Below are 25,834 nucleotides of genomic sequence, written 5' to 3'. Positions count from 1 at the left end.
GTTTATGTGGGTTTTGCTCCTCCAGCCTGTCAGGACTGTTATTTTTTGATGGATTTACAAGGGAAACAGAGGGACTGCTTGTCTTGCAGGCAGAGGGTTGCAGGAGAGGCAGCCCAGGAACAGGACTTTCTGGCTCCGATAAGATCACTCCAGCTATCTGCCAACATGCGGGAGAGCCAGTGTTCCCAAAGTGAGGTGGGGAAACCTCCAGGGTGAAGAAAGTGTGCAGGGGACCTCTCTTTGTCCCTGTCATCTTGCTGAGTGGTATGGACGAGATATGGTCAGCAGCTGCTGACCCTCTCTTTCACTTATTTTCCACTTGTCTAAGACATCTCCCCCTGTAAAACCCACAATGATGCTTTGTCGCCCTCCTCCATATCTTAAATTCGGAGGTGATTTTCCCCCTCTACCCCACTCTCATGAGATCCCACCTGCAGTACTGCAGGGGCCTACAGCATAAGAAAGATGTGGACCTGTTTGAGTGGGTCCAGAGGAGGTTACAACAATGGACAGAGGGCTGGTACACCTTTTCTATATGGACAGGCTGAGAGTTGGCATTGCTCAGCCTGGAGAGGGAGACCTCTGACCAGCCTTACAGAACCTATAGAGGACTTACAAGAAAGCTGAAGATGGACTTTTTACAAGGGCCTGTAGTGGCAGGGCAAAGGGTGATGGCTTCAATCTGAGAGAGAGGAGACTGAGATGAGATATTGGGAAGAAGTTTTCCATTATGAGGGTGTTGAGGCCCTGGCACAGTTACCCAGAGAGGCTGTGGCTGCCCCATCCCTGTCAGTGTTCAAGAGCAGGTTGGATGGGGCTTGGAGCAGCCTGGTCTGGTGGAAGGTGCCCCTGCCCAGGGCAGGGGAGTTGGAACTGAGTGACTTTTAAGATTCCTTCCCACCCAAACCATTCTGTGATTCTATGAAATCTCCAGAGATGCTCCATGACCATGAGATGTAGGTCATGGCATGGTTTTTACATTTCCACCCATCTTTCCATCATTTCTCACATGGGAGAAGTGGAAACACTCAGCTGGCCATGGTCATGGCAAGGCTGGAGACGACCTGAGAGGAAAAATACAGCCCAAGCAGAAGTGGATGTTAGGGTGGGACATCTCTGCTGTGACATGCACACTGCAATGCTGCTGGGTCGCCTGCCCTTCTCTTCATTAAAGGTTTATCTCCCATTCATGGCATGGCCCAGGACAGACTTGAGAAAGGTGAAGGGCAGTTCCATGTGGGATAACTGTGCTCTTGAGTGGGTGCTGACAGCTTTTTTTGCACACCAAGTTTGGTGAGGCTGCACAGAGAGACCTTTTTTGATCACTGACTCCATGCCCTGCTCTCAAGTGACCAATATCCACCAAATCGTGCTCTGTAGTTCATCTCAGAATTATCCTGCTGCGCTGAAGTCCCTCTTAGGCCCTGTCTTTGACATTTTACACACTGAAGTGAATCACTCAGTTCCCTTCAAGGCAAAACCCAGGTGTGGTTATGTTTGTCCAGGAGATTACTCCCAGCAGGCAGTTAAAACTAGGCTGTACCAGGCTGGGCTCTCCCTACTCTTTACAGTCATCTGATATGACCCAAGCAGGCTTTATGCCTTCAAATAGATCCTGCACACCTTAATTCCTCACCCAAAGGTTCTGAGTCACAGAATGGGTTGGGTTGGAAGGGACCTTTAAAGGTGTATTGGGTTAACATGGCAAGGAGTTGGTAACGGGGGACCTGCAGATGTGGCTGCTGTGAGGAGCTGCCAGAAGCTTCCCCTGTGTCTGATGGAGCCAATGCCCAACGGCTCCAAGATGGACCCACTGCTGGACAAAGCCTAGCCCATCAGTGATGGTGGTGGCACCACTGGGAGAACAGATTTAAGAACGGGAAAAAGTTACTGTGCAAAATCAATTGCAGATGGAGAGAGGAATTAGAATATGGGAGAGCAAAAACCCTGCAGGCACCAAGGCCAGGGAAGAAGGAGGGGAGGAGGTACTCCAGGCCCAGAGCAGAGGTTCCCCTGTGAGCTGTGGTGCAGCCCACGGTGAAGCAGCTGTGCCTCTGCAGCCATGGAGGCCACAGGACAGCAGAGACCCGCCTGAGCCTGGACTGGACCCGTCTCCAGAATGAGGCTGTGACCCTGTGGGAAGCTCATGTTGGAGCAGTCTGTTCCTGAGGAACTGCAGCTCATGGAAGGGACCCACACTGGGGCAGTTTGTGCAGAACTGCAGCCCATGGGAAGGACCCATATGGGAGCAGTTTGTGGGGGACTGTCTCCTTTGGAGGGATCCCACATTGTAGCAGTGGGAAGTGTGAGGAGGCCTCCCCTTGAGAGGAAGCAGAGGCAGAGACCCATCTGTGATGGACTGACTGTAATCCCCATCCCCTGTCCCCATGTGCTGCTGAAAGAAGAGGTAGAAAAAATTGGGAGTACAGTTGAACCCAACCCTGAAAGGAAGTTGTAGTGAGGAGCGAGTAAGTCTGTTCTCCTTAGTAACAGGCAATAAAACAAGAGGAAACAGCCACAGGTTGCACCAGGGGAGGTTCAGGCTGGATATGAGGAGGAATTTCTTTACTGAAAGGGTTGTCAGGCATTGGAACGGGCTGCCCAGGGAGGTGATGGAGTCAACATCCCTGGAGGTGTTTAAGAGTCAGGTGGATGTTGCACTGAGGGAAATGGTCTAGTGGTTGATATGGCTGGGACAAAGGCTGGACTCAATGATCTTAGAGGTCTCTTCCAGATGAAACAGTTCTAAGGGAAGGGTAAGGGAAGATGTTTTTTTAAAATTTAGGCTTATTTCTCATTACCCTACTCTGATTTGATTGGTAGTCAATTAAACTAATTCCCCTCCGTTGAGTCTTTTGCCTGTGATGGTCATTGCTGAGTGATCTCCCCAACCTTATCTCAACCCACAGGGCTTTCGTTTTATTTTCTCTACCTTGTCCAGCTGAGGAGTAAGAGTGATAGTGCAGCTTTGGTGAACGTTTGGCATAAAACCAGGGTCAACTCACCACAAAAGTTTGTCTAGTCCAACCCCCCTGCCATAAGCAGGCCACATCTTCAACTAGATTGGGTTGCTCAGAGCCTCATCGAACCTGCCTTTGAACACTTTCAGGGATGGGGCATCTATCAACTCTCTGGGCAGCCTGTGCTACTGCCTCACCACCCTCATTGTAAAAGTCTGAATATATAGTCTGAATCTCCCCTCTTTGGATTTAAAACCATTACCCTGGGTACTGTCACTACAGGCCCTACTAAAAAGTCTGTCTCTATTTTTCTTACAAGCTCTCTGTAAGTACTGTAAGACCACAATAATGTTACTCTGCAACCTTTTCTTCTCCAGACTGAACAACCTCAACTCTCTCAGCCTTTCCTCATAGAAGTGTTCTAGCCCTTGGATCATCTCCTTGGACTGACTCCAACATCTCCCTGTCCTTCTGCCGTCCTTCTGGTGCCCCAGAGCTGGAGGCAGCAGTGCAGGGAGGTCTCACCAGAGCGAAGCAGAGGGGAACAACCCCCTCCTGGACCTGCTGCCCACACATGTCCTCCCTGCCATGTAACACAAACCCCATCATTGCGGACTGTAAACCGGTTGCCCCATTATTTTGGGTGCTTTGAATTATCACCTAAAAAGAGGAGCTTGTTTTGGGGATTGGGGTCACTCTTCACCAAGAAGCATATGTGCTTCTCTGCAGTAATGTAGCAGTTTTGCACCAAAGACAACTGAGATCACCAGTGGATACAGAAAACAGGGTGAGGCACCTTTCCCGTGTATTTCCTTGTGATAAAGAATATTGACCTGGTGTTATCGTAACTGGATAAAAGAGGCTCTGTCTGCGCTATGTGCTGCTGTCTGCGGAACTCCTTTCTGTTGGACAAGAACAGACAGGAACGGTTCATGGTTTGGCAGATATTAGAAAAGGTGTTGCAGATGTGTAATACCAAGGATGGCAAAAACCAAGAAGGATATAAAAGTTCATGCTTCAGAACAAAGTCTCCAGCTAACAGGGCTCAGGAGGGAAATTTCCTTGTGATCCATTTTGTGCAAGGGTTTCTCTCCTCTTCCTGTGTGATAATAAAAAGCGGTGAGTTTCAGGGCGCTGGGTTACATGAATCCTTTGCAATAGTTTTGAATCCTGCTTCTATACTTCCTTTAACTAATAATTCGGGGAAAAAAAAAAAAAAAGTCCAGTCCTAAAATCCCAAATCTAGCCCCTGGCATCAAAGAGAAGCACTTGATACAGTTAATTTTGCCAATTTTAACTCCTCCTGCCAAGTTGCACAAGGGATATGTGTCAATTCAGGGTCAGGACTTTCCTGCTCTCTGTGGTTTGCCTGCAGCAGAGAGCACATTGTGACAGTCAGATGATGAGTGCTGATGTGGCTTACACAAATTGCTGGAGCTTCCCATTCCCAAAGGTGGATATTGCTTGCTTGCTGAACTCTCCAGTAGATCCTGCCCTAGGGCTGAAAGCAGATCCTGGAGATCCCGATGCAGAGGTGATGATGCTTTGTGTTCAGATTGGTGAGTTCCAGGCATGAGGGTGGAAAAAAAGAAAAGAAAATAAAAGGAACCACTTGTTACTATCTTTAGTAACAGCCAGAACTCATGAGAGCAGATGAGCAGACCAAAATAGCAACACCAAACCTCAGGCGATCTATATCTGGGCCCTTCAAGCTTCCCTGGAAACGTGGGTTTGCTGCCTACGGTCCTGGCCCAGCTCTCCGGAGCTTTGTTGATTTTGCCACTCCTTCAGTTTCGTTTGCTGGGGGAATTCATTTTTCACTGTGCCTGGAGGCACAGCCTGTGTGGGGTTTGTGTTGGATGTTTAGTAATTGCTGTATTTTTCTTCCACGCAGTAAGAGAAGAGAATGAATCTCTCGCAGGATCTGGGACAGCTGTGCATCAGGACTGCAGCAAGATTTTACGCTCCCATCGATGTGCTAAGACTGTACTAACAGTGTCTGAGAGGAAAAGTAGTACGTGCTGCACTGCTGAGAAGCAAGAAGCTGGCTACAATCCCTCCTAACATGCTGAAGCTCAGAGTCTTAACTTCTTATACAATTTACTGTGTTCTCCTGGTGAGATAGCAGCAGCTTCCCATGCATTTAAAGAAAGAAATTCCATTCATGTACACTGGTAGTTGTTTTCCATCCTTTTCTTCTTTGCATCTAGAAGAAAAAAAAAGCTCTGCATCAGTTTAAAGATTTACCAGAGTGCGTGGGAATAGCAAATACTTCAAGAAAATGACGTCACATGTGCCGAGCTGGGTGAAATTCTCCAGCCTATGTTAGGGAAAAGGTCATATTAGAGGATTAAGAAGTATTAAATTATATGTCTTCTACATGTGGTCCTGAAGTGGTGAGAGTCAGGACAGCTCTTGCAAGAGTGAATTCCCTGGTTGGAGTTCAGCTCCTGTAGCTGCAGGAGACACCAAAAAGGACAAATCCCTTTTATCCCTTGGAAAACTTAATTTACACAGATGAAAACATCTCATAGATGATCTTCTCCACATTGTTTCAATTCTTAAAAAAAAGTGGGTTTTTTTAATTTCAAACCATTTTACTCTATGTTACTATCCTTCCTTACTAACTATCCTTTATTACAAATACCTTTGAAACCTCAACTCCAATGTGTTGCTTAATGATAAGGTAACACTCCCTTTGAATTTGGGGCACTTTACCCCTGTTTTTGGAGCTGTGAATGAGCCACCAGCCTCTCCTCTGCCCTCCAAGGGTGAGAGCAAGTTGCTCAGCATACAGGAAACCTAGTAGATGGCAACTGGAAAATTGAGTCGCAGCTTGAAAATAGATTTTTAGCTGAGGTAAGGGGAAGAAAAACCCAGAGTCTGGCAGGGATCCCTAAAGGGATCTCAGAAACCATGTGCACATGGGGCTTCTGATGTGCAGAGATGTGAGGAAGGGAGTAGAAGATGCATCTTGTGAACAGTCAGAGTGTTCTGGCCAGCACTGCTCATGTGCAATTCAGCCATGAATATTACTCCTAATTCTTCTCTTTCTCTGTGAGCCCTGCAACCCTGACCTTCCATGGACAAAGAAAATATCTCTTCCTCCTATAAACCTGCATCTTGGCTGTGGAAAGACTCTGAAAAGTCCAGCAACCTATTTGTTCGGAGGCTGAGGGGAGACATGATCACTCTATGCAGCTCCTTGTCAGGAGGCCGTAGTGATGTGGGGGTCAGTCTCTTCTCCCAGGTAATGAGTGGACAGGAGTGACAGGAAACAGCCTCAAGTTGCCCCAAGGAAGGTTTAGATTGGAGCTGAGGAAGAACTTTTTCCCTGAGAGGGCTGTCAGCCCCTGTCCCAGGCTGCCCAGGGAGCTGGTGGAGTCCCCATCCCTGGAGCTATTGCAAAGCCGTGTAGCTGAGGTGCTGATTGACATGGGTTAGTGATGAGCTTGGCACTGTGAGGGGAGGGGTTGGACTTGAGGATCTTAAAGGTCTTTTTCAAACAAACAGTTCTATGATTTAGATGCTTCATTCCTGGTTTGTTTGTTTGTTTGTTTTCAGTGGGTAGGAGGTGATAAATGTCTCTGTGAGCCTATGCCCTGCTCTGCATCCCATACCACTGGGATGAGGTGAGTCTCTGGAGACCTTGGCCAGCACCCTCAGGAGTCTGAAAAGGGAAAGTTCTGTTTTGCTAGTGTTCTCCATCTCCCCATCCCTTTGTCCTCCCTGGTCTGACCTGCTCCAATGAATTATTCAGGCCAGAGCCACAGCAGGGCAGCAGTTGCTATAGGGCACTGTCATGAATAACAATGGACAGCTATTTTTAACTCTTAACTCTTGTTACCCTGTGGTTAGGAGCCACAGGTCCCTGCCAGCTCCCTTCACACAGAGCTCACCATCTTGTCAGGAGGAGCACTACAGCCACTTACAAGGTCTTTATGGGTTGGGATTCATTTGACCACTGAAATGTTGGTGAGATCTATGTGCAATGTAGATATAGGTGTCTGAATTTAATCCTGGTACCACTCTGTGCACTGCCAGCTGTACTCACAAGTTGCTTTGCATCCACATTTTATTGTTTCCATCCATATTTTGCTGCAATAAAGCACACAAACTGGGCTCACTGCTGGATTTAATACTCTGTCTACTGTAGGGCAAGAAAAACTGCCTCAGAGGTGAAATCTCATGTTGAGTTCTGACAGCTAGCATAGGATACATCCTGTTTCCTTTGGAGACTTAATTTCCCCAGCCACTTCATATCCTCACAGCCGATGTGACCACTTAAATATCTTGCTATGACCTGTGAGTGTGGCAGGGGCACACTGAAGACTTTCTTTGTTTACTTCTCCTCATGCTGCCCTCACTCCTGACAGCTGCAATGAAAATGAGAAATCTCCAGAAAAATCAGTGGGAAGGGGGAGTTGAGGGACATTTGAAGGGAATGGCTGCCGCTGGGTGTGCAGAGACAGGGAGGTTACTGTGGCTGCAGAGAGCAGCTCTGAAGCCGGCAGGACAGCCAGGAAGACTGAAAAAGAAAAAGGAGAAAAAAGGAAAGGAAAAATAAGAGAAAATAAAAGAGCAACAACAGAACACAAGATCCTTCATTCCTGCCAACCTCCCAAATTTAATACTTTACCAGATTATTCCAGAGGAGGGCCCAAATGCCTGAGAAGGAAAATCTGAACTTTCACTTTGATGCAGAACAATTCAAGAAAATCTTGCAGAAGCAGGATGAATACCCAGGGCTGGGGTTACATCTATCCTAAAGCAGCCACAGTGCTGCAACACCAGCAACATTTCTGATGAGTTGAGAGGGATGTGGCACAGGCATACAAACAGAAAAAGGGATACAGGGCAGGGGCTGTTCCCTGCACCTCTTTTGAAACATGAACCAAAGCTGCTCTCTCTGGTCAGATCAGGCCCTGGGAACGTTTGTTCCTCAGCATTTAGCACCTGAATGGACCCTGAGTGAGTCTTTAGAAACACAGAATCATTGAGGTTGGAAAAAAACCTTTAAGCTTCTTGAGTCCAGCTGTTCCCCCAGCACTGCCAAGTCCACCACTAACCCATGACCCTCAGCCACAGCGACATGGCTTTGGAATCCCTCCAGGGATGGAGACTCCACCACCTCCCTGGGCAGAGTGGGACACGGGAAGAAATTGTTCCTCATCTCCAATCTAAACCTCTTCTGATGTAACTTGAGACCATTTCCTCTTGTCTTGTTGCTTGTAGCTTGGGAGCAGAGCCTGACACACCCTGGCCACAACCTCCTGTCAGGTTGTTGCAAACAGTGAGGTATCCCCTCAGCCTCCTCATCTCCAGGCTGAACACTAGCAGCCCTCTCAGCTGTTCTTCATCAGACCTATGCTCTCCACCCTAGCAACCCTGGAAAAACTGATTTTAGTTGTAATATCATCCAGGGGATGTTGCCAAGTGTGGGTGTCTGCTCTGCCCTGCTGATCAAAATAGCTTTGTCTAATTTTTATTATTTTTCTATTTTTAGAAAAAAGCTTAGATGAAGATTTTTAAGGGATATTAAGATTTTTTTTTTTAAAAGGACATGGCCAGTTTCCCCATATAAAGCAGGACAACTGCCTCTGCTGGCCTCTTCTTGCAACACCTCTCAGAACACTCAAAATCATCCTTTTCTTTGTCAACATTCTGGGACCTTTTGTGCCTTAAGTCCCAAACTCCTAGACTCATCAGGTAAAGGAAAAAATGATGGCCAGCCTGCATGCCTTGGGGAAAAAACACCAAGAAAAGGAGCTCCCTAAAACTTGAGCCAGCAATATGCTCTCATGACAGGGAAGGACAATGGCATCCTGGAGGGCATTAAGAAGAGTGTGGGCAGCAGGTCGAGGGAGGTTCTCCTCCCACTCTCCTCTACTCTGGTGAGATCTCATCTGGAGTCTTGTGTCCAGTTCTGGGTTCCCCAGTTCAACAGGGAACTGATGGAGAGAGGCCAGCACAGGGCTACCAAGATGCTGAGGGGACTGAGACATCTCTGTGAGGAGGAAAGTCTGCGGGACCTGGCGCTGTTCAGCCTGGAGAAGGACCTTATCAATATGAGTATCTAAAGGGCAGGTATGGAGAAGATGGGGCCAGTATTTGTTGTGTGGTGGCCTGTACCAGGACAAGGGGTAATGGGCACAAGCTGGAACCCAGCAAGTGCCAGTGGCACAGGAGGAGAAACTTGTTTGGTGTTGAGGTGAGGGAGCCCTGGCCCAGGCTGCCCAGGGAGGATGTGGAGGCTCCTTCTCAGGTTTCCAAACCCGCCTGCACACGTTCCTGTGCCCCCTGATGGAGGGGAACCTGCTTGAGCAGGGGCTTGGGCTGGATGAGCTCTGCAGGGCCCTGCCAACCCCCACCATGTTGGGATTCTCCGTAAATTTGACACAAAACTAAACACTGGGGTTGGTTTTTGCTTTGGTTTTCTTAAAAAAACCCAAAGCCAACAGTTTTTTCAGCCGGTCGGCGACTTCCATGCACCAGGGCCGGACGCCCGGCCTGCAGCCCAGCACCGCCGCGCCGCCGGTGCCCGCCGTGCCCTCCGTCCGTGTCCCGGCGCAGCCGCGGCGGCCGCAGCCTGGCAGGACGCGGGTCCCGCCCCTCGCTCCTCCGCGCGCGATTGGCTGTCGCGGCCGCGTCACTCCCGCGAGCCCGGTCGCTGTGCCATTGGCTGGCGCTGCGCGGCGCTGACCAATGATGAGCGCCGCGGGGCGGGAAGGAGGCGGTGCTGGGCGCTCGGCGGCGGGAAAGCTGCTCAGTTTGGCGCCAACGGGCAGCGCGGTCGCGGGTTAGGGGGGAGCTGATCGAGTCGAGTGGGATTGGATCGGATCGCTCTAGGGGCGTCGCGAGTGGATCACGGGCGCTGCCGAGAGGGGACTGACACCCACCGGCATTCATCGCGTTCTCTGTTGTAGCGGCAGCGGCGCCAGGTCTCCGCGGCACCACCCCGCCTCTCCGAGCGGCCGGCAGCATGGCGGCGGCGCCGGCTGGCGCGTTGGAGGACGCGGAGCTGCGAGAGGCTCAACGCGACTACCTCGATTTTCTGGACGATGAAGTGAGATTGGGAGCGGTGCTGAGCTGGGAGAAGGAAGCGGGATGCACCCCCACACCCGCAGGGATTGGGGAGCATTTGGTCCTTGTGCCCCTGCTGTGCTTGGTTGGGGGCGGGGGGTGGATGCCTCAGGCAGGGAGTCATGTAAAATGAGTTTTGTTTTTTTGGATGTTTTCACCCACCCTTTCTCTGCAGGAAGATCAAGGGATTTATCACAGCAAAGTGCGGGACATGATCAGTGACAACCAGTACCGCCTCCTCGTCAGCATTAATGATCTGCGGCGGAAGAATGAGAAGAGGGCCAACCGGTTGGTATAGGGTCCCGGGGATCGTCTTTGGCACCCTGCCCGAGGTGGGATCTCAGGGGTCCAGGCTTGGTTTTGCGGGTTCTTTGTGGCAAGGAAAGGCCAAGCCTTGTTCTGTGTACCAGGACAAAAAGTGGACCTGTTCTTTTCCTCCATGACATCCATCCCTTCCAAGTTTGCTGACCCTTGGTTTACCAAAATCCCTTTGCAGCAAGCTGGGGTGAGTTGTAGAGTATAAATTGTCTGCTTTTTTAAAGATACTTGGGAATATTTTTTGACCAGCCTTGTTAGTCTGCTCAGGCACATGTGAGGGTTTCCAGCTGTGGTTGGATTTGTCCAGCTGCTAGATGTTGGTAGCAGTGGCACCTGACACAGAGCTGTGTCCTTGTGCTTTGGGGTTTTTCACCCTTTGCTCCTAGTAAAGTGGTAGAACACATGGAGGCATGGGAAGAGTGTTGGAGGAGGAAAGTGATCATCACCTCCCTCTGTTTCAGGCTCCTGAGCAATGCCTTTGAGGAGCTGATTGCCTTCCAGCGGGCTCTGAAGGATTTTGTCGCCTCCGTCGATGCCACCTATGCCAAGCAGTATGAGGACTTCTACATTGGGCTGGAGGGCAGCTTTGGCTCCAAGCATGTGTCACCACGGACACTGACGGCCTGTTTCCTCGGTTGCGTTGTCTGTGTGGAGGGCATTGTGACAAAATGTGAGTCCAAGGGAAGATGCAGGGGCTTTGACGGTTGTGGGTACAGGTGTGGGCTGCTGAGGACCCCAGGAGTGTTCAGCCTGGAAGAGGCTGAGGGGAGACATAATCACTCTCTATAGCTCCCTGACAGGAGGCTGTAGAGAGGTGGGAGTCAGTCTCTTCTCCCAAGTAATAAGTCACAGGACAGGAGGAAACAGCCTCAAGTTGCACCAGGGGAAGTTTAGATTGGAGCTGAGGAAGAAGTTTTTCCCCTGAGCGGGTTGTCAGCCCCTGTCCCAGGCTGCCCAAGGAGGTGATGGAGTCTCCATCCCTGGAGCTATTGCAAAGCCATGTAGCTGAGGTGCTGAGGGATGTGGGTTAGTGGTGGACTTGGCAGTTTGAAGTTAGTGGTTGGATCTGATGATCCTAAAAGCCTTTTCCAACTGAAATAATTCTATGATTCTTAGTCCACCAGGAGCCTTGGTACATCCTGGCAACCTGGGTGAAGGAAACAGGGTTTGGCAGAAGGTCTGGTGTGTTGAGATGGTCTTTGAGCTCAGCAAATCCTGGCCATGTTTGAAGGCAGGTTGTGTCCCAAGTGCAGTTTAGCATTGGAGACCCTGATGAGGACTGTCTGCTAACAGAGGAGTGGAATATTCCTGCTCTTGTTTCCAACCTCAGGCTCTCTGGTTCGTCCGAAGATCGTCCGGAGTGTCCATTACTGCCCAGCCACCAAGAAGACTATTGAGCGCCGATACACAGACATGACCTCACTGGATGCTTTCCCATCCAGCTCCATCTATCCTACAAAGGTGAGCTGAAGTAGCCTTGTGGGAAGCATCAGCAGATTCCCTTGGGGAGTATGTGCCAGCTCAGAGTCCAGGGCTTAAAACCCTGGGCAGTCTTTCTCCACCAACATAGCCCATGGAGTAGAAAGACATATTGCAGCTGTGAAGGTCCCAGAGAGCTAAGAGGGATATGGGAAGAAATTCTTTATTGGGCACAAGGCCACCACACCCACTAGTTCAGTTGTTAGTTATGGCCTTGGTTCTGCTGTAGCATGATTTCTTGGGAGGGTGTCAGGCAGTCTGGTTCCTTCTGGGAGCCAGGTCCACATGGGCATGCCTGTTCTGTCTTGGAGGTTGTGCACAGTCTTGGGTAGAGGTTTTGCCCTGGATCTGGGAAGGAGTAAAGATTAACTTAGCTTTGTCCGTGCTTCAGACAGCCTGGTGCATGAGTAAGTGTGCCACAATTGCTTGCAGTAGGGGCAGGGCTTGGAAGGACCTAGTGCACCAGCAGTGATAGATGCTGGTAGCTTCAGACAGGATGTCTATGGAGCTGCTGAATCCCAACCTTCATCAATCCTGATAAAGCAACCCTTTCCAGCAGTGCTGCATGTGATGCAGCCTGTCTTCCTGCTGCCCACCTGACCCACCCCATCTCCCTGTGCTCCTGAAAAACGAGGCTAGTCTTTTCTGTGGTTCTTCCTGTAGGATGAAGAGAATAATCCCCTGGAGACAGAGTTTGGTCTCTCGGTCTACAAGGACCATCAGACCATCACTATCCAGGAGATGCCTGAGAAGGCACCAGCAGGGCAGCTGCCACGCTCGGTGGATGTCATTCTGGATGATGACCTGGTGGACAAAGTGAAGCCTGGGGACCGCATCCAGGTGGTTGGGACCTACCGCTGCCTGCCTGGAAAGAAAGGGGGGTACACCTCAGGGACTTTCAGGTGAGCATTCTTTTGTCTTGACTTCCAGGTCACATTTGTAGAAGAGGAGATCTAGGCCAGGCAAGTGAGCATCACAGAGCTGGGTCCCACGTTGGCTTAAGTCATTTGGGAGTGGTTTCATAGAATCGTTGTGGTTAGAGAAGACCTTTAAGATCCTCAGGTCCAACCCCTCCCCTCACAGTGCCAAGCCCACCACTAACCCATGTCCCTCAGCACCTCAGCTACACGGCTTTGCAATAGCTCCAGGGATGGGGACTCCACCAGCTCCCTGGGCAGCCTGGGACAGGGGCTGACAACCCTCTCAGGGAAAAAGTTCTTCCTCAGCTTCAATCTAAACCTCCCCTGCAGCAACTTGAGGCTGTTTCCTGTCACTCCTGTCACTCCTATCCTGTCACTCATTACCTGGGAGAAGAGACTGACCCCCACATCACTACAGCCTCCTGACAGGAAGCTGTAGAGAGTGATCATGTCTCCCCTCAGCCTCCAAACAAAGAGGTTGCTGGACTTTTCAGAGTCTTTCCACAGCTAAGATGCAGGTTTATAGGGAGGAAGAGATATTTTCTTTGTCCATGGAAAGTCAGGGTTGCAGGGCTCACAGAGAAAGAGAAGAATTAGGAGTAATATTCATGGCTGAATTGCACATGAGCAGTGCTGGCCAGAACACTCTGACTCATAATCATAGAGTCACAGAATCATAGAATTGTAGTGAATTGGAAGGGACCTCTCATTTCCCAATCTAAGCCTGGTGCAACTTGATGATATTTCCTCTTGTCCCATCCCTTCTTACTTGGGAGAAGAGACTGACCCCACCTCACTACAACCTCCTGTCAAGGTGTTGCAGAGCATAATCATGTCTCCTCCGAGCCTCCTCTTCTTCAGGCTGAAAGCCCCCAGGGCCCTCAGCCCTTGTGCTCTGCTGCCTGGCTCTGAACACACTCCAGCCCCTCAGTGTCCCTCTGGCAATGAGGGGCCCAACACTGAACACAGCACTCGAGCTGCGGCCCCAGCGGTGCTGAGTTCAGAGGGAACCTTATTGCTTAGCATTGTTGTGCAGGTGTGAGCTCCAGCTGTGCACAGAGTGGGTCGGATGTTCTACATCCAGCTACTACTACAGCTCTTGAAGGTTTACATCCCCCTGCAGGACTTCCTGGAGCAAATAATGACCCAGGGGAAATTTCTGCTGTGTTGTTGCTGTGACTTATGGGCTCTGGGGGTGTTTTCAGACCTGATCGCAGCTGTGTCCCTTCTCCAGGACCATCCTCATTGCCTGCCATGTGAAGCAGATGAGCAAAGACGTTCGACCTCTCTACTCTGCTGCTGATGTGGCCAAGATCAAGAGATTCAGCAAGAGTCGCTCCAAGGTACTTAAGCCTTACATCTAGAAGTCAAATGTATGAGGTTACAGCTAGAGTAGCTTTAAGGCTTAGCATCTGGATAAGGAGGTGTCTTGTTGGGTTGTGAGCGACTCTTCAGCTGTCTTGGCGACCTTGCTGGATTTTCCACTCACTTTCTTTGCATTTTCTGTGTAGGTTTTCACTGTGTCCTGCTTTTTTTATTGTTACTGCTTCTGTACTGCTGGCAGAGTGTCCTTCCTGCCTGCTGGCAGCTCAGCTGTGTGTAGCTGTCAAGACAGAAATCAGCCAGTGTTGTATGTGTCCTGACCCTGCCAACTGGTTGCCAAAGTTCCTCTGCGGGAGAAACATCTCTCTCTTTCCTCTTCAAACCCCAAAACAGAATGAGATGTGGAGGGAAAGGCTCTCTGTCCCAGCCTAGTCTTACACTCACACCTTTGCTTTGTAGTGTGGGGAAGAGACAGTCTTGCTCTCACAGGGCCTGCTGCTTCCAGTGCTTGCTTGGGTGACCATGATAGGATGATCTAGGGCTTCAGAGTGAAATTAATGAAAACTGGCAATCGTCTTAGTTGTCATCCCTGTGGTTCTGTCATAGGAATAACCTTTTTTTTTTTTGTTCTGAAATTGACTTGAGGAGCATTACTCTTTTTTGCTACAGCCAACCTCATGGTCTGTACTTTACCTCTTCTGCCTTAGGATATCTTTGATCAGCTGGCGAGGTCACTGGCTCCCAGCATCCATGGACATGAGTACATCAAGAAGGCTCTTCTCTGCATGCTGCTCGGAGGGGTGGAGAAGGTCCTGGAGAATGGGAGCCGCATCCGAGGAGACATCAACATCCTGCTCATAGGTCTGGAAGGGCTGACAGAGGCACCCTCAGTTGGTTACTGTTCAGGGGTGGCTCAGAAAATCTACAGGGCTGGGATCCCATGGCCTCCGTAGGCCACTGTCCCAGCGTTTGACCACCATCAACAAAATTTATTATCCTCCCACCCTCAAACTGGGATTTGCTGTGTTCCAAGTTGTCCCTGTTGCCTCTGGTCACATCACCATGCACCTTTCAAACTCTGAATCCATCTTCTTTATTTCTTGCCGTTGGGTTGCTGAGGGAAGGCGAGGAGATGGTCTGATCACCTTTGTTTCTGAAGGCTGAACAAACCAACGTCTCTGTACCTGGCTTTTTTTTTTTTTTTCCCCAAACTGAGCATGTCATGCACGTGCTGTGTGATGATTACATGCAGTCTTCTCCATTTCAGGAGACCCTTCTGTTGCCAAGTCCCAGCTGCTGCGGTACGTGCTCAGCACTGCGCCCCGCGCCATCCCCACCACTGGCAGAGGCTCTTCTGGCGTTGGCCTGACTGCTGCTGTCACCACGGACCAGGAAACTGGTGAGGAGTGGGATGGTTCCTGGCGGGGGCTGTGAGGGGGATGTGGGTTAACACCTGGGAGGGACTCTGCAAGATCCAGGGCTGCTGCTCTTTCTGCAGGTTCACTGACAGGTCTTAGAGTCACGGAATCATTTTGATTGGAAAAAACCTTTAAGATGCTTGAGTCCAACCCCTCCCCATCACTAACCCATGTCCCTCATCACCTCAGCTACACAGCTTTGCAGTAGCTCCAGGCATGGGAACTCCACCACCTCCTGGGCAGCCTGGGACAGGGTCTGACAGCCCTCTCAGGGAAACAGTTCTTATCTTCAGTATAAGCCTCTCCTGGGACAGCTGGAGGCCATTTCCTTTTGTCCTATGACTTGTTACTTAGCAGAAGAGACCAACCCCCACTTTTCCACAGCCTCCTGTCAGGCAGCTGTAGAGACTGATCATGTCTCCCCTCAGGCTTCTCTTATCCAGACTGAACATCCCCAGGGCCCTCAGCCCCTCCCCAGCTCCGCTGCCCGGCTCTGGACACGCTGCGGCCCCTCAGTGTCCCTCTGGCAGTGAGGGGCCCAACACTGAACACAGCACTCGAGCTGCGGCCTCACCAGGGCCCAGCACAGGGGACGGCCACTGCCCTGGGCCTGCTGCCACACCACTGCTGATACAAGCCAGGGTGCCACTGGCCTTCTTGCCCACCTGGGCACGCTGCTGCCTCATCTTCAGCCGCTGACACCAAACCCCCCAGGCCCTTTCCCTGCGGGCAGCTTTCCAGCCCCTCTGCCCCAGCCTGGAGCGTTGCCTGGGGTTGCTGTGGCCCAAGGGCAGGATCCAGCTCTTGGCCTTGTTAAGCCTTATCCCGTTACCCTGGGTCCATCGCTCCAGCCTCGTCAGAGCCCTCTGAAGTGTCTTCCTGCTCTCAAGCAAATATACATGGTCTTGCTCCATGTAGAAACTTTATGGCGGAGGTGTTTAGTGGTATTTTCTCCACCTCTGTTCATAGTCTTTTCCACTCCTCTTCTTCATGCACCCAATGTGAGGGCTAGCAGCAACCTGCATCTTGTCACCTTTCTCATGAGCTTGCTCCTCCCAAGTGTCCTCCTGCTCTCATGTTGGGTAGGAGATGAGTCAGTGCTCTGAGGCATAGCCCAGCCACAGGGCTGGTGCTGTGACAAAGAAAGATGACAGGGCAGGAGATGTCTGGAGCTGCCAAGTGGTCCTTGACCCCTTTTTTCCCCTCACCCGCTGGCAGGCGAGCGGCGCTTGGAAGCCGGAGCCATGGTGCTGGCTGACCGGGGAGTGGTCTGCATTGATGAGTTCGACAAGATGTCAGACATTGACCGTACGGCCATTCACGAGGTGATGGAGCAGGGCCGGGTGACCATCGCCAAGGCCGGCATCCACGCGCGCCTCAACTCCCGCTGCAGTGTCCTGGCGGCTGCCAACCCCGTCTACGGCCGGGTGAGCACTGGCCTTGCCTGGTCCCCTCTGGAGGGAGAGAGGGGAGGATGCTGGGAGCTGTCCTGGGGAGTCAGCTGCTGAAATCCAAAACCAGTTACTTGGTGCTTGCTGGGACTGAGAGCCGTGCAGCAGTGAAGTTCATGAGACTGGAATAGGGAGGGAGGGAACTTCTACAGAGGCCAGAGCAGGGCTACCACGATGCTGAGGGGACTGGAACATCTCTGTGAGGAGGGGAGGCTATGGGACCTGGGGCTGTTCAGCCTGGAGACGAGAAGGCTGAGAGGGGCCCTCATCAACACTTCTAAGTACCTAAAGGCTGGATGTATGGAGGATGGGGCCAGTCTTTGTTGTGTAGTGGCCAGTACCAGGGCAAGGGGTAACAGGCACAAGCTGTAACAGCAAGTGCACTGAAACAGGAGAAGAGACTTGTTTGGTGTTGAGGTGAGGGAGCCCTGGCCCAGGCTGCCCAGGGAGGTTGTGGAGTCTCCTTCTCGGGAGGTTTCCAAACCTGCCGGGACATGTTCCTATGTGCCCTGCTTGAGGAGAACCTGCTTGAGCAGGGGCTTGGGCTGGATGAGCTCTGGAGGGCCCTGCCAACCCCCACCATTCTGTGATTGTAAGATGGAGTTGGTTTGGTGTCTGCTGCTTCTCCTGGAGGAGATGGACTTGTGTGGTGTTTCTCACCCTGGTACAGTGTTGCCGTAGTGTCTCAGGTCCCCTCATCCTTGTGATGAGCCTCAGCTTGGGTGTCTGATCTGAGATCATTACAAATACGTGTTTTCCTTGCAAATGGGAGCTGTGCCCACTTTCCAGGATGGGCAAAAGAGCCTGCTGCAGCAGGCTGGGTTTAGTGTGGAGTTCAGCTGCTTGAACATCTTCCTTTCAAGCCTGGCCTGAGATGTTCCTCCCAGCCTCCCTGGCAGCACATGAGGGTCTCTTGTTAACCTCTTCTCTCTTCTTGCAGTATGACCAGTACAAGACACCCATGGAGAACATCGGCCTACAGGACTCCTTGCTCTCCCGCTTTGACCTGCTCTTCATTGTGCTGGACCAGATGGACCCCGAGCAGGACAGGGAGATCTCAGACCACGTCCTGCGGATGCACCGCTACCGCAACCCCAACGAGCAGGATGGGGACGGTGAGTTCATAGAATCATTTTGGTTGGAGAAGCATTTAAGCTTGTCAAGTCCACGCTCTCCCCTCACAGTGCCAAGCCCACCACTAACCCATGTCCCTCAGCACCTCAGCTACACGACTTTGCAATAGCTCCAGGGATGGGGACTCCACCACCTCCCTTGGGCAGCCTGGGACGGGTCTGACAACCCTCTCAGGGAGAAAATTCTTCCTCAGCTCCAATCTAAACCTTCCCTGATGCTACTTGAGGCCATTTCCTCATGTCCTATCTCTTGTTACATGGGAGAAGAGACCAATCGCCAACTCGTTACAGCCTCCTGTCAGGGAGTTGTAGAGAATGATCATCTCTCCCCTCAGTCTCCTCTTCCCCAGCTGTTTGTGACTGCACCCTCCTTGCTACTCAGCCCTGTCCTTCCTTGTGAGCTGGCACCTTTGGCTTCAGCATCCTTGGCTTTGTTGAGGACTGCTCCTGCAAGTTGCTCCAGGGGCTGCAAGCCTGTTCTCTGTGACCCTCCTCTCTCTAGCCATGCCCCTTGGCAGTGCTGTGGAGATCCTGGCTACGGATGACCCCGACTTTGCTCAGGAGGAGGAACAGGAGCTGCAAGTGTATGAGAAACATGATGACCTCCTGCATGGGCCCAACCGCCGCAAGTGAGTCCATACCCCTCCTTCCCTGGAGCTCTCCAGGGGTTTCCAGCCCTGTGAGTTGATGGATTTGACTCTAGTATCCAGACACTGGCTGATGGTTCCAGGTGCTCTGAGGGGAGGTTTGTAGACAAGATGCCAGGGATCCCTGCTCTGGTCTTGATCTCATGGCAGGCAGGTGGGGAATGTCTCCTGGAGCCAAGTTCCCCACATGGCCACAGAGGGTAAAAAGTGGAAAGGCCTCTTCTGCAAACACCCTTTTCCCATCCTCACCTTGGAGGACACAGATGTGTTTGCGTTCCATCCTCTCAGGGAGAAGATTGTCAGCATGGAGTTCATGAGGAAGTACATCCACGTAGCAAAGATGATTAAGCCCGTGCTGACGCAGGAGTCGGCGAGCTACATTGCAGAGGAGTACTCCCGCCTGCGCAGCCAGAGTCAAATCAACTCGGACATCGCCAGGGTGAGCCCTGGGAGCAGCTACCTCTCAGGCCATGAGGAGGGAAACTGAGGCACAGGCTCCCCTCTCCCCTTCTGGGTGTTTTCTCCCCAAGATGTGATACCTTTGGGTGAGGTGGGCTGCTGCCATGGGGCTCAGCCTCACACAGACATCTCTCTTTGTCCCCAGACCTCCCCTGTCACGGCCCGTACGCTGGAGACCCTGATCCGCCTCTCCACAGCCCACGCCAAGGCCAGGATGAACAAGACTATTGACCTGCAGGATGCTGAAGCAGCTTTGGAGCTGGTGCAGTTTGCGTACTTTAAAAAGGTGGGAAGAGGGTGTCCCTTGGCTCTCCAGGTATCCTAAAATTGTTGTGGGGAAGGTTGGTTTTCATAGAATCATAGAATCACTTTGGTTGGAATAGACCTTTAAGCTCCTCGAGTCCACTCCCTCCCCTCACCCTGCCAATCCCACCACTAACCCACGTCCCTCAGCACCTCAGCTACACAGTTTTGCAATAGCTCCAGGGATGGGGACTCCCCCACCTCCCTGGGCATCCTGAGATGGGCTGGCAACCATCTCGGGGAAGAAGTTCTTCCTCACCTCCAGTCTGGACTTCTGGTGGGATTCTTTCCTGGTGATAGTGGGTTGAGGCCACCACGGTGGTCCCCTAAAAGCAGCTTGAGGGTAAAAGAGGACTGAGGGTATCTTGTCTTTGCCTCACAGGTGCTGGAGAAGGAGAAGAAGCGCAGAAAGAAGGCAGATGATGACTCTGAGAGTGAGAAGGAGGAGGAAGACGAGTCTCAGCCCAAGGACGAGCGCAAGACGAGGAGGTAGGAGTTGGAGCAAGGGAGGGGGAATGTACCATGCAAAGGGGTACCAGTCTATTCTGAGGCTGCATCAGGCAGTACTGTCCTTGGGGAAACACTCCTTGATTTGCTGAATGCAGTAGATCATTCCCCCCAACTTGTACCAGAGGGACATTGTTATTTCATGGTAAGAGACTGACTAGACATGTTCGAAGAGTTCCGTCAATAACTCAATGTCCAAATGGAGATCAGTAAAGTGTGATGTATCTCAGGGATCTGAACTGGGACCAGCACTATTTAATACCTTTGTAAATGTCATGAAGTTCAACAAGGCCAAGTGCAAGATCCTCCACTTGGGTTGGGGAATTCAGCAGTAGCAATGCAGGCTGGGGAATGGTTGAGAGCAGCCCTGCTTTGGAGGTGTTGGGTGAAAAACTGTATACGATCATAGAATCATAGAGTGACTTAGGTTGGAAAAGACCTTTAAGATGCTTGAGTCCAACCCTCATAGTGCCAAGCCCACCACTGACCCATGTCCCTCAGCACCTCAGGTACGGCTTTGCAATAACTCCAGGGATGGGGACTCTACCACCCCCCAGGGCAGCCTGGGACAGGGGCTGACAACCCTCTCAAGGAAACAGTTTTTCTTCTTCCCCAGTATAAACCTCTCCTGGGACAGCTTAAGGCCATTTCCTCTTACTCTATGACTTAGCAGAAGAGACCAACCCTCGCTTTGCCACAGCCTACTGTCAGGCAGCTGTAGAGACTGATCATGTCTCCCCTCAGGCTCCTTTTCTCCAGGTTGAACTCCCCCAGGGCCCTCAGCCCCTCCCCAGCACACTTGTGCTCCAGCCCCTTCCCCAGCTCCGCTGCCCGGCTCTGGACACGCTGCGGCCCCTCAGTGTCCCTCTGGCAGTGAGGGGCCCAACACTGAACACAGCACTCGAGCTGCGGCCTCACCAGGGCCCAGCACAGGGGACGGCCACTGCCCTGGGCCTGCTGCCACACCACTGCTGATACAAGCCAGGGGGCCACTGGCCTTCTTGCCCACCTGGGCAGCTGCTGCCTCATATTCAGCTGCTGGCAACAACCCCCCCAGGCCCTTTCCCTGCGGACAGCTTTCCAGCCTCTCTCCTCTGCCCCAGCCTGGAGTGTTGCCTGGGGTTGCTGTGGCACAAGAGCCGGACCTGGCCCTTGGCCTTGTTAAACCTCATCCCATTGCCCTGGGCCCATCGCTCCAGCCTGGCCAGGACCCTCTGAAGAGCCTTCCTGCTCTCACACACATCTATTCTGCACAGCTTTGCATCATCTGCAAATTGTCTGAGGGTGCCCTTGATTCCCTCATCCAGATCATTGATAATGCTGTTCAACAGAACAAGCCCCAGCACAGCCCTGGGGAACACCACTGGTGACCTGCCAACAACTGGGTTTAACTCCATTCCCCACCACTCTCTGGGCTTGGTCATCAGTTTGGGGGGGAGTATTCTGATGTCCGTTCTTTGACTGGAGCAGGGGTTACCTCTTCTTCCCCCACTCTTAGGAGAAAGAAGCCACGTACAGAGGGCACAGAGGGGGAATCCTTCGACCCATATGACTTCAGTGATGCTGAGGAGGAGATGCCTGAGGGTGAGTCCCCTGGACAGTGTCTCACTCCCTGCTGCTGCTGCTTTCTGCCCTGGGGGACCTGCACACCCTGGAGAGCAGCTGTGACTTGGGGTCTCTCAGCCTCCATGGCATGATGCAGCACCATCCAGCCCCACTAATCAGCCCAAATTAGTTTTTGAGCCCATGGCTGCGTGGGGCTGGAGAGTTCATATCGCTGGTTATTTGTTTTCCATCCACTTCCAAACTGATGCTGATGTAACAACATGGGGAGGGAGTTTGGCATCACCTACCCCATCCTAAGGCCAACTGCTTTTGCTTTCCTGGTGCTTGGACACCAGGCAGATTGAAAGTAACTCTTCCTTCTGCTCCAGTTCAGGCACACACCCCAAAGACACCAGAAGCCTCAGCCAGTGGCGAAGCAAAGAAGCTGGAATTGTCTGAGCCGAGGTGAGTAGGGGCTGGAGGAAATGTCTGCTCTTGCATGGGCCCAAGCTCTTGTCTGATGCTAGAGATACATCTGTGGTGGGTGCTCCAAGCTCTGGTTTCAGCTTTCTTGCTTCTGGCATGAAGAAGGGCTGAGGCCCTCTTGGCTGGGAAGGAAGGGGAAGGATTTGTGAGTGGGGTCTCCAAGGCTGAGCATCACTTCTCACCTTCCCTGACTAGGTTGAAAGCATTCAAAGCTGCTCTCCTGGAGGTCTTCAAAGTTTCCCATGCCCAGTCCGTGGGTCTGAAGAACATGATGGAGTCCATCAACCGTGACAACCCCGAGCCCTTCTCACTGGCTGAGGTGAAGGCAGCGCTGGCCCACATGCAGGATGACAACCAGATCATGGTCTCTGACGACATTATCTTCTTAATCTGAGTCTCTGGGTCTGAGAGCCCCAAGTTCTCACAGACTTTCAGTCTAGAGACTCTGTGTTTGCCTTCAACTCTCTCCTGAACGCTTCATCTGGCTGAGCTGAACTTTGGGGAGCTCAGATCTGTGCACTTTACAGTCCTTCCTCTCTGTGCATTGCTGGCACCAACAAAAAAAAACCCAGGAGCTCTGGAAGCTGTCTTACTTTTGCTGCCTTCAAACTGCAGTTATTCAGGAAGAGGTTTGTTTCTGCAAGGAGCCGAAGGGAAAAAAAACTTGGGTGCAGATTGTCAGTGTACTTAATGTATTGTTTTTTAGCTCTGTTGGTAATAGTTACAGCCTTTGAATAAACTATTCAACATTCCTTGGTAGTGGTGGTTAAGAAGTAATATAATATGGGAGCTTTGCTATCAGTAGTGAAACTGTTTTCCTTTTTTTTTTTCCTTTTCCCCCAATGACATAGCTTGGGTTTGTTTGTCTCAAGTGAATATCCCTAATTCCTGTCCTCTTGGCTGTGACGGCCTCTTTTGTTCTCCTACTCATCTCATGGAGGACAATTCCTGGTGATGTGTGGGCAAGTGCAGTCTGACCTTCATCACACCTGGGTCAGCTTGATGTCTAGATTTTCACAGCCTTGGGTGGGATGGCCCTGGAATGCTCAGAGCTGGCCGGGGACTGTGTTTCTGGCCCAGATGGGTTTGGTCTCTAACTGCTCTTGCCTTCATTCTGGGAAGAAATCTTCTGTAGCAAAGAAAGGTCAAAGGTCTGGGGACCTATGATCCCTTGTATATCCTTGCTAGCTGAGTCCCTGCAATTCTTCCTGCATCCTGTGAAAGGTAAGCACAAGCTACTGAGACCATAAAAGCCTTCCCTGGCTTTTGGGGTTTTTGTTGAACCCTCTTGCTTTCTGGGAACACAGAGGTGACCCCTTCGTGGAGTAGAGTTCATCTTGGGAACCAGGAAGGTCCCATGGTTTGGAATGGTTTTCAAGAAGAGTTGAATGTGCTGTCAAACCTGTCTCACCTGCTTGTGAAACCAAAGCTGCTGAAGGTTTTTCTTTAATCTTGGTCTTGTCAGGTTTGAGGTTAAGCTTTGGTGAAGACCCTGATCAGCACAGGCTTGGTTGTTGGCCCTGCCTATCTCTGGGCACCTGCACAGTTCATCTGCCCTTGTTCCTAAATGCCATAAATACTGGTTTGAATAATTAAAATGTCTAGACACTGTTACCCTCTGCCTTGCTGCTTGGTTTTAGACTCTTCCCATGGCTGGGAGTGTAACTGCAGGTTTCTGGGGCCCTGTGCTGCTCTGGAAAGCCTCCAGGCATCTGCCTGTCCCCTTGGCTTAGGGATGAGGTCAGACACATAGAATCATAGAATGGTAGGGGTTGGAAGGGACCTTTAGACATCATCTAGTCCACCCCCCCTGCAGAAGCAGGTCAACCTAGATCAGGTCGCATAGGAACATGTCCAGGCGGGTCTTGAAGACCTCCAAGGAAGGAGACTGCACAACCCCCCTGGGCAGCCTGTGCCAGGGCTCCCTCACCTGAACAGTGAAATAGTTTTTCTTATGTTTAAGGGAACTTTTTGTGTTCCAGCTTCATCCCATTACCCCTTGTCCTGTTGCTAGGTACCATAGAAAAAAGGGATGCCCCAACCTCCTGACACCCAACATTTAGATATTTGTAAGTGTTAATAATATCCCCCCTCAATCTCCTCCATGCTAAACAGCCCCAGTTCCCTTCCACTACAGTGCCATTGCCTCCGTGGACCCGGCACTTGCAGAAATGCCCTTGGGGTGGGTGATAAATGTGGACAGTTCCTGCCTCTACCACCACAGCTCTGTAGCCTCTGCCAACTGGAGCTGCACATTCTGGTGGCTAAGAGGACATGGCAGCATTTCATTGCACAGGGAAGGAGGGAAACTCCACTTTCCGCAGACAGACGTGTAGAATTAAAAAGACCTGATTTCTGAGCTTACCTCATCCGATAAAACTGTGACTGCAGATTTGGAGAGGCTTTTTGCAAGTTTGCAGCCTCCTAAAGATCTGGTTGGATGTATTGCACTTCTGCAGAGCAGCTTCAGACCTATGGCCAGCGTCTGCCTCATAAAACTGCACAGACTGGCGAAGGTGAGTTAAACATACATCAGAGCTGTGGTAAACATACAACAGAGCTGTCTCAGTGGTTTTCTTGTGCAGCTCCAGCCTGAGCTCTGATGTCTGAGCTTTAGAGGGAAGCTGAGCTGGCACATTGCTCCTGCATAGCCACCACTGTGATGGCTTCATGAGGCTTTGGGAGCAATAAGCCAAACATATCTTGATGTCTTTTCGTGGAGTGTGGGTGATGTTTTCTTACCAGGTCATTTGTGGGCAAAAGATCCAACCTATTTCTTCTGTAAAGGTGTCTGAGTGCTTATAAAAAGTTCCTCGGTAACTTCTGCAGCTGAGACATTACCTTGCTGTAGGAATGGGGATGCTGTCATCTTCCTCTTTGATGTTCCTCTTTGCAGGTCACAGCAGAGAGCAGGGATGGCATTTTTTGAGACTACCTTTTGGAGCCATCTTTTTCTGCAAAGGCCTTCGTGTTTTCCCTGTCTTTTTGGCTGGGGAACTGCTAATATTGTATTTCCCACAAGAAGGCACCAGGAGGAGCTCCAGGGCAGGCAAACCTGCCTTGCTTGTAGAGACCACCTCCGCCGCATGCTGGTGGCCACCTCATCATATCCTTTGGCTTTGACGAATTGCTCAGGCCCTTGGAAGAGGGGTCTTGACTGACAACGTAAAATCAAATCTCTGATCCTTGGAGAGAAGCTGACTTGGCCCGTGGGTCCATAGTTTGTGAGATGGTTGGTATGGGAGCTGCTGCTGGTGGGCAAAGCCACTAGCTCCTCCAGCATTCCTGCACCTGAATGCACTCCTCCACCAGGTGGAGGAGCTGGTGGAGTCCCCATCCCTGGAGCTATTGCAAAGCCGTGTAGCTGAGGTGCTGAGGGACATGGGTTAGTGGTGGGATTGGCACTGTGAGGGAAGGGGTTGGACTCCACAATCTTAAAGGTCTTTTCCAACTGAAATGATTCTGTGAACATCAGGTTGCCATCAATGTTAAGAAAAATGTTTTGGCAATGAATGATCAATTAACCCCTTGGACAGAAGATCTGACCTACACATCCAAAAGGCAAAGAGGACTGTGTGGATGAGCTGAATCTGACACGAGAGGTCGTCCATTGCTTGGATGCTCACACACATTAACACTGAGCCACATTTGCTCTAAGAAACTAAACAGCGTCAGGGCCCAGACCTGGCCACTGCACTGAGGTAGCTATATTACTGGATTGGTCCTTGGCACAGTTTTGATGGGCTTAACTAGCTCTCTCCTACACAGCTTGTGGCAATGATTCAGGTACGTGCATGGCAGA

General features: G+C 51.3%; 1 protein-coding gene across 1 annotated transcript; it reads left to right on the top strand.

Annotated features, from left to right (window-relative positions):
* The first annotated feature begins 9,777 nt into the window (after nt 1–9,777).
* On the top strand, nt 9,778–22,752 carry MCM3 (minichromosome maintenance complex component 3). Its single transcript, XM_061989934.1, has 17 exons — nt 9,778–10,026; nt 10,219–10,331; nt 10,823–11,031; nt 11,692–11,822; nt 12,504–12,742; nt 13,995–14,103; nt 14,791–14,944; nt 15,351–15,482; nt 16,720–16,928; nt 17,893–18,067; nt 18,588–18,714; nt 19,021–19,171; nt 19,337–19,477; nt 19,877–19,983; nt 21,500–21,585; nt 21,936–22,011; nt 22,228–22,752. Exons 1-17 carry the CDS (start codon nt 9,943–9,945, stop codon nt 22,424–22,426), a joined length of 2,442 nt encoding a protein of 813 aa, XP_061845918.1. The 5' UTR covers nt 9,778–9,942; the 3' UTR covers nt 22,427–22,752.
* The last annotated feature ends 3,082 nt before the right edge of the window (nt 22,753–25,834 follow it).

Source organism: Colius striatus, chromosome 2 (genome assembly GCF_028858725.1).
Source record: "Colius striatus isolate bColStr4 chromosome 2, bColStr4.1.hap1, whole genome shotgun sequence".
NCBI classification, from domain to species: domain Eukaryota; kingdom Metazoa; phylum Chordata; class Aves; order Coliiformes; family Coliidae; genus Colius; species Colius striatus.
Note: the sequence above shows the minus strand (reverse complement) of the source record. Positions and strands in the feature narration are given on the sequence as shown.

Bases quoted from the DNA above. Each gene is read 5' to 3' on its own strand.
- MCM3 (XM_061989934.1), top strand. From the start codon at position 9,943: ATGGCGGCGGCGCCGGCTGGCGCGTTGGAGGACGCGGAGCTGCGAGAG. The intron at 12,743-13,994 runs GTGAGCATTCTT...TCCCTTCTCCAG, and splicing joins TACACCTCAGGGACTTTCAG to GACCATCCTCATTGCCTGCC. The intron at 16,929-17,892 runs GTGAGCACTGGC...CTCTTCTTGCAG, and splicing joins CCAACCCCGTCTACGGCCGG to TATGACCAGTACAAGACACC.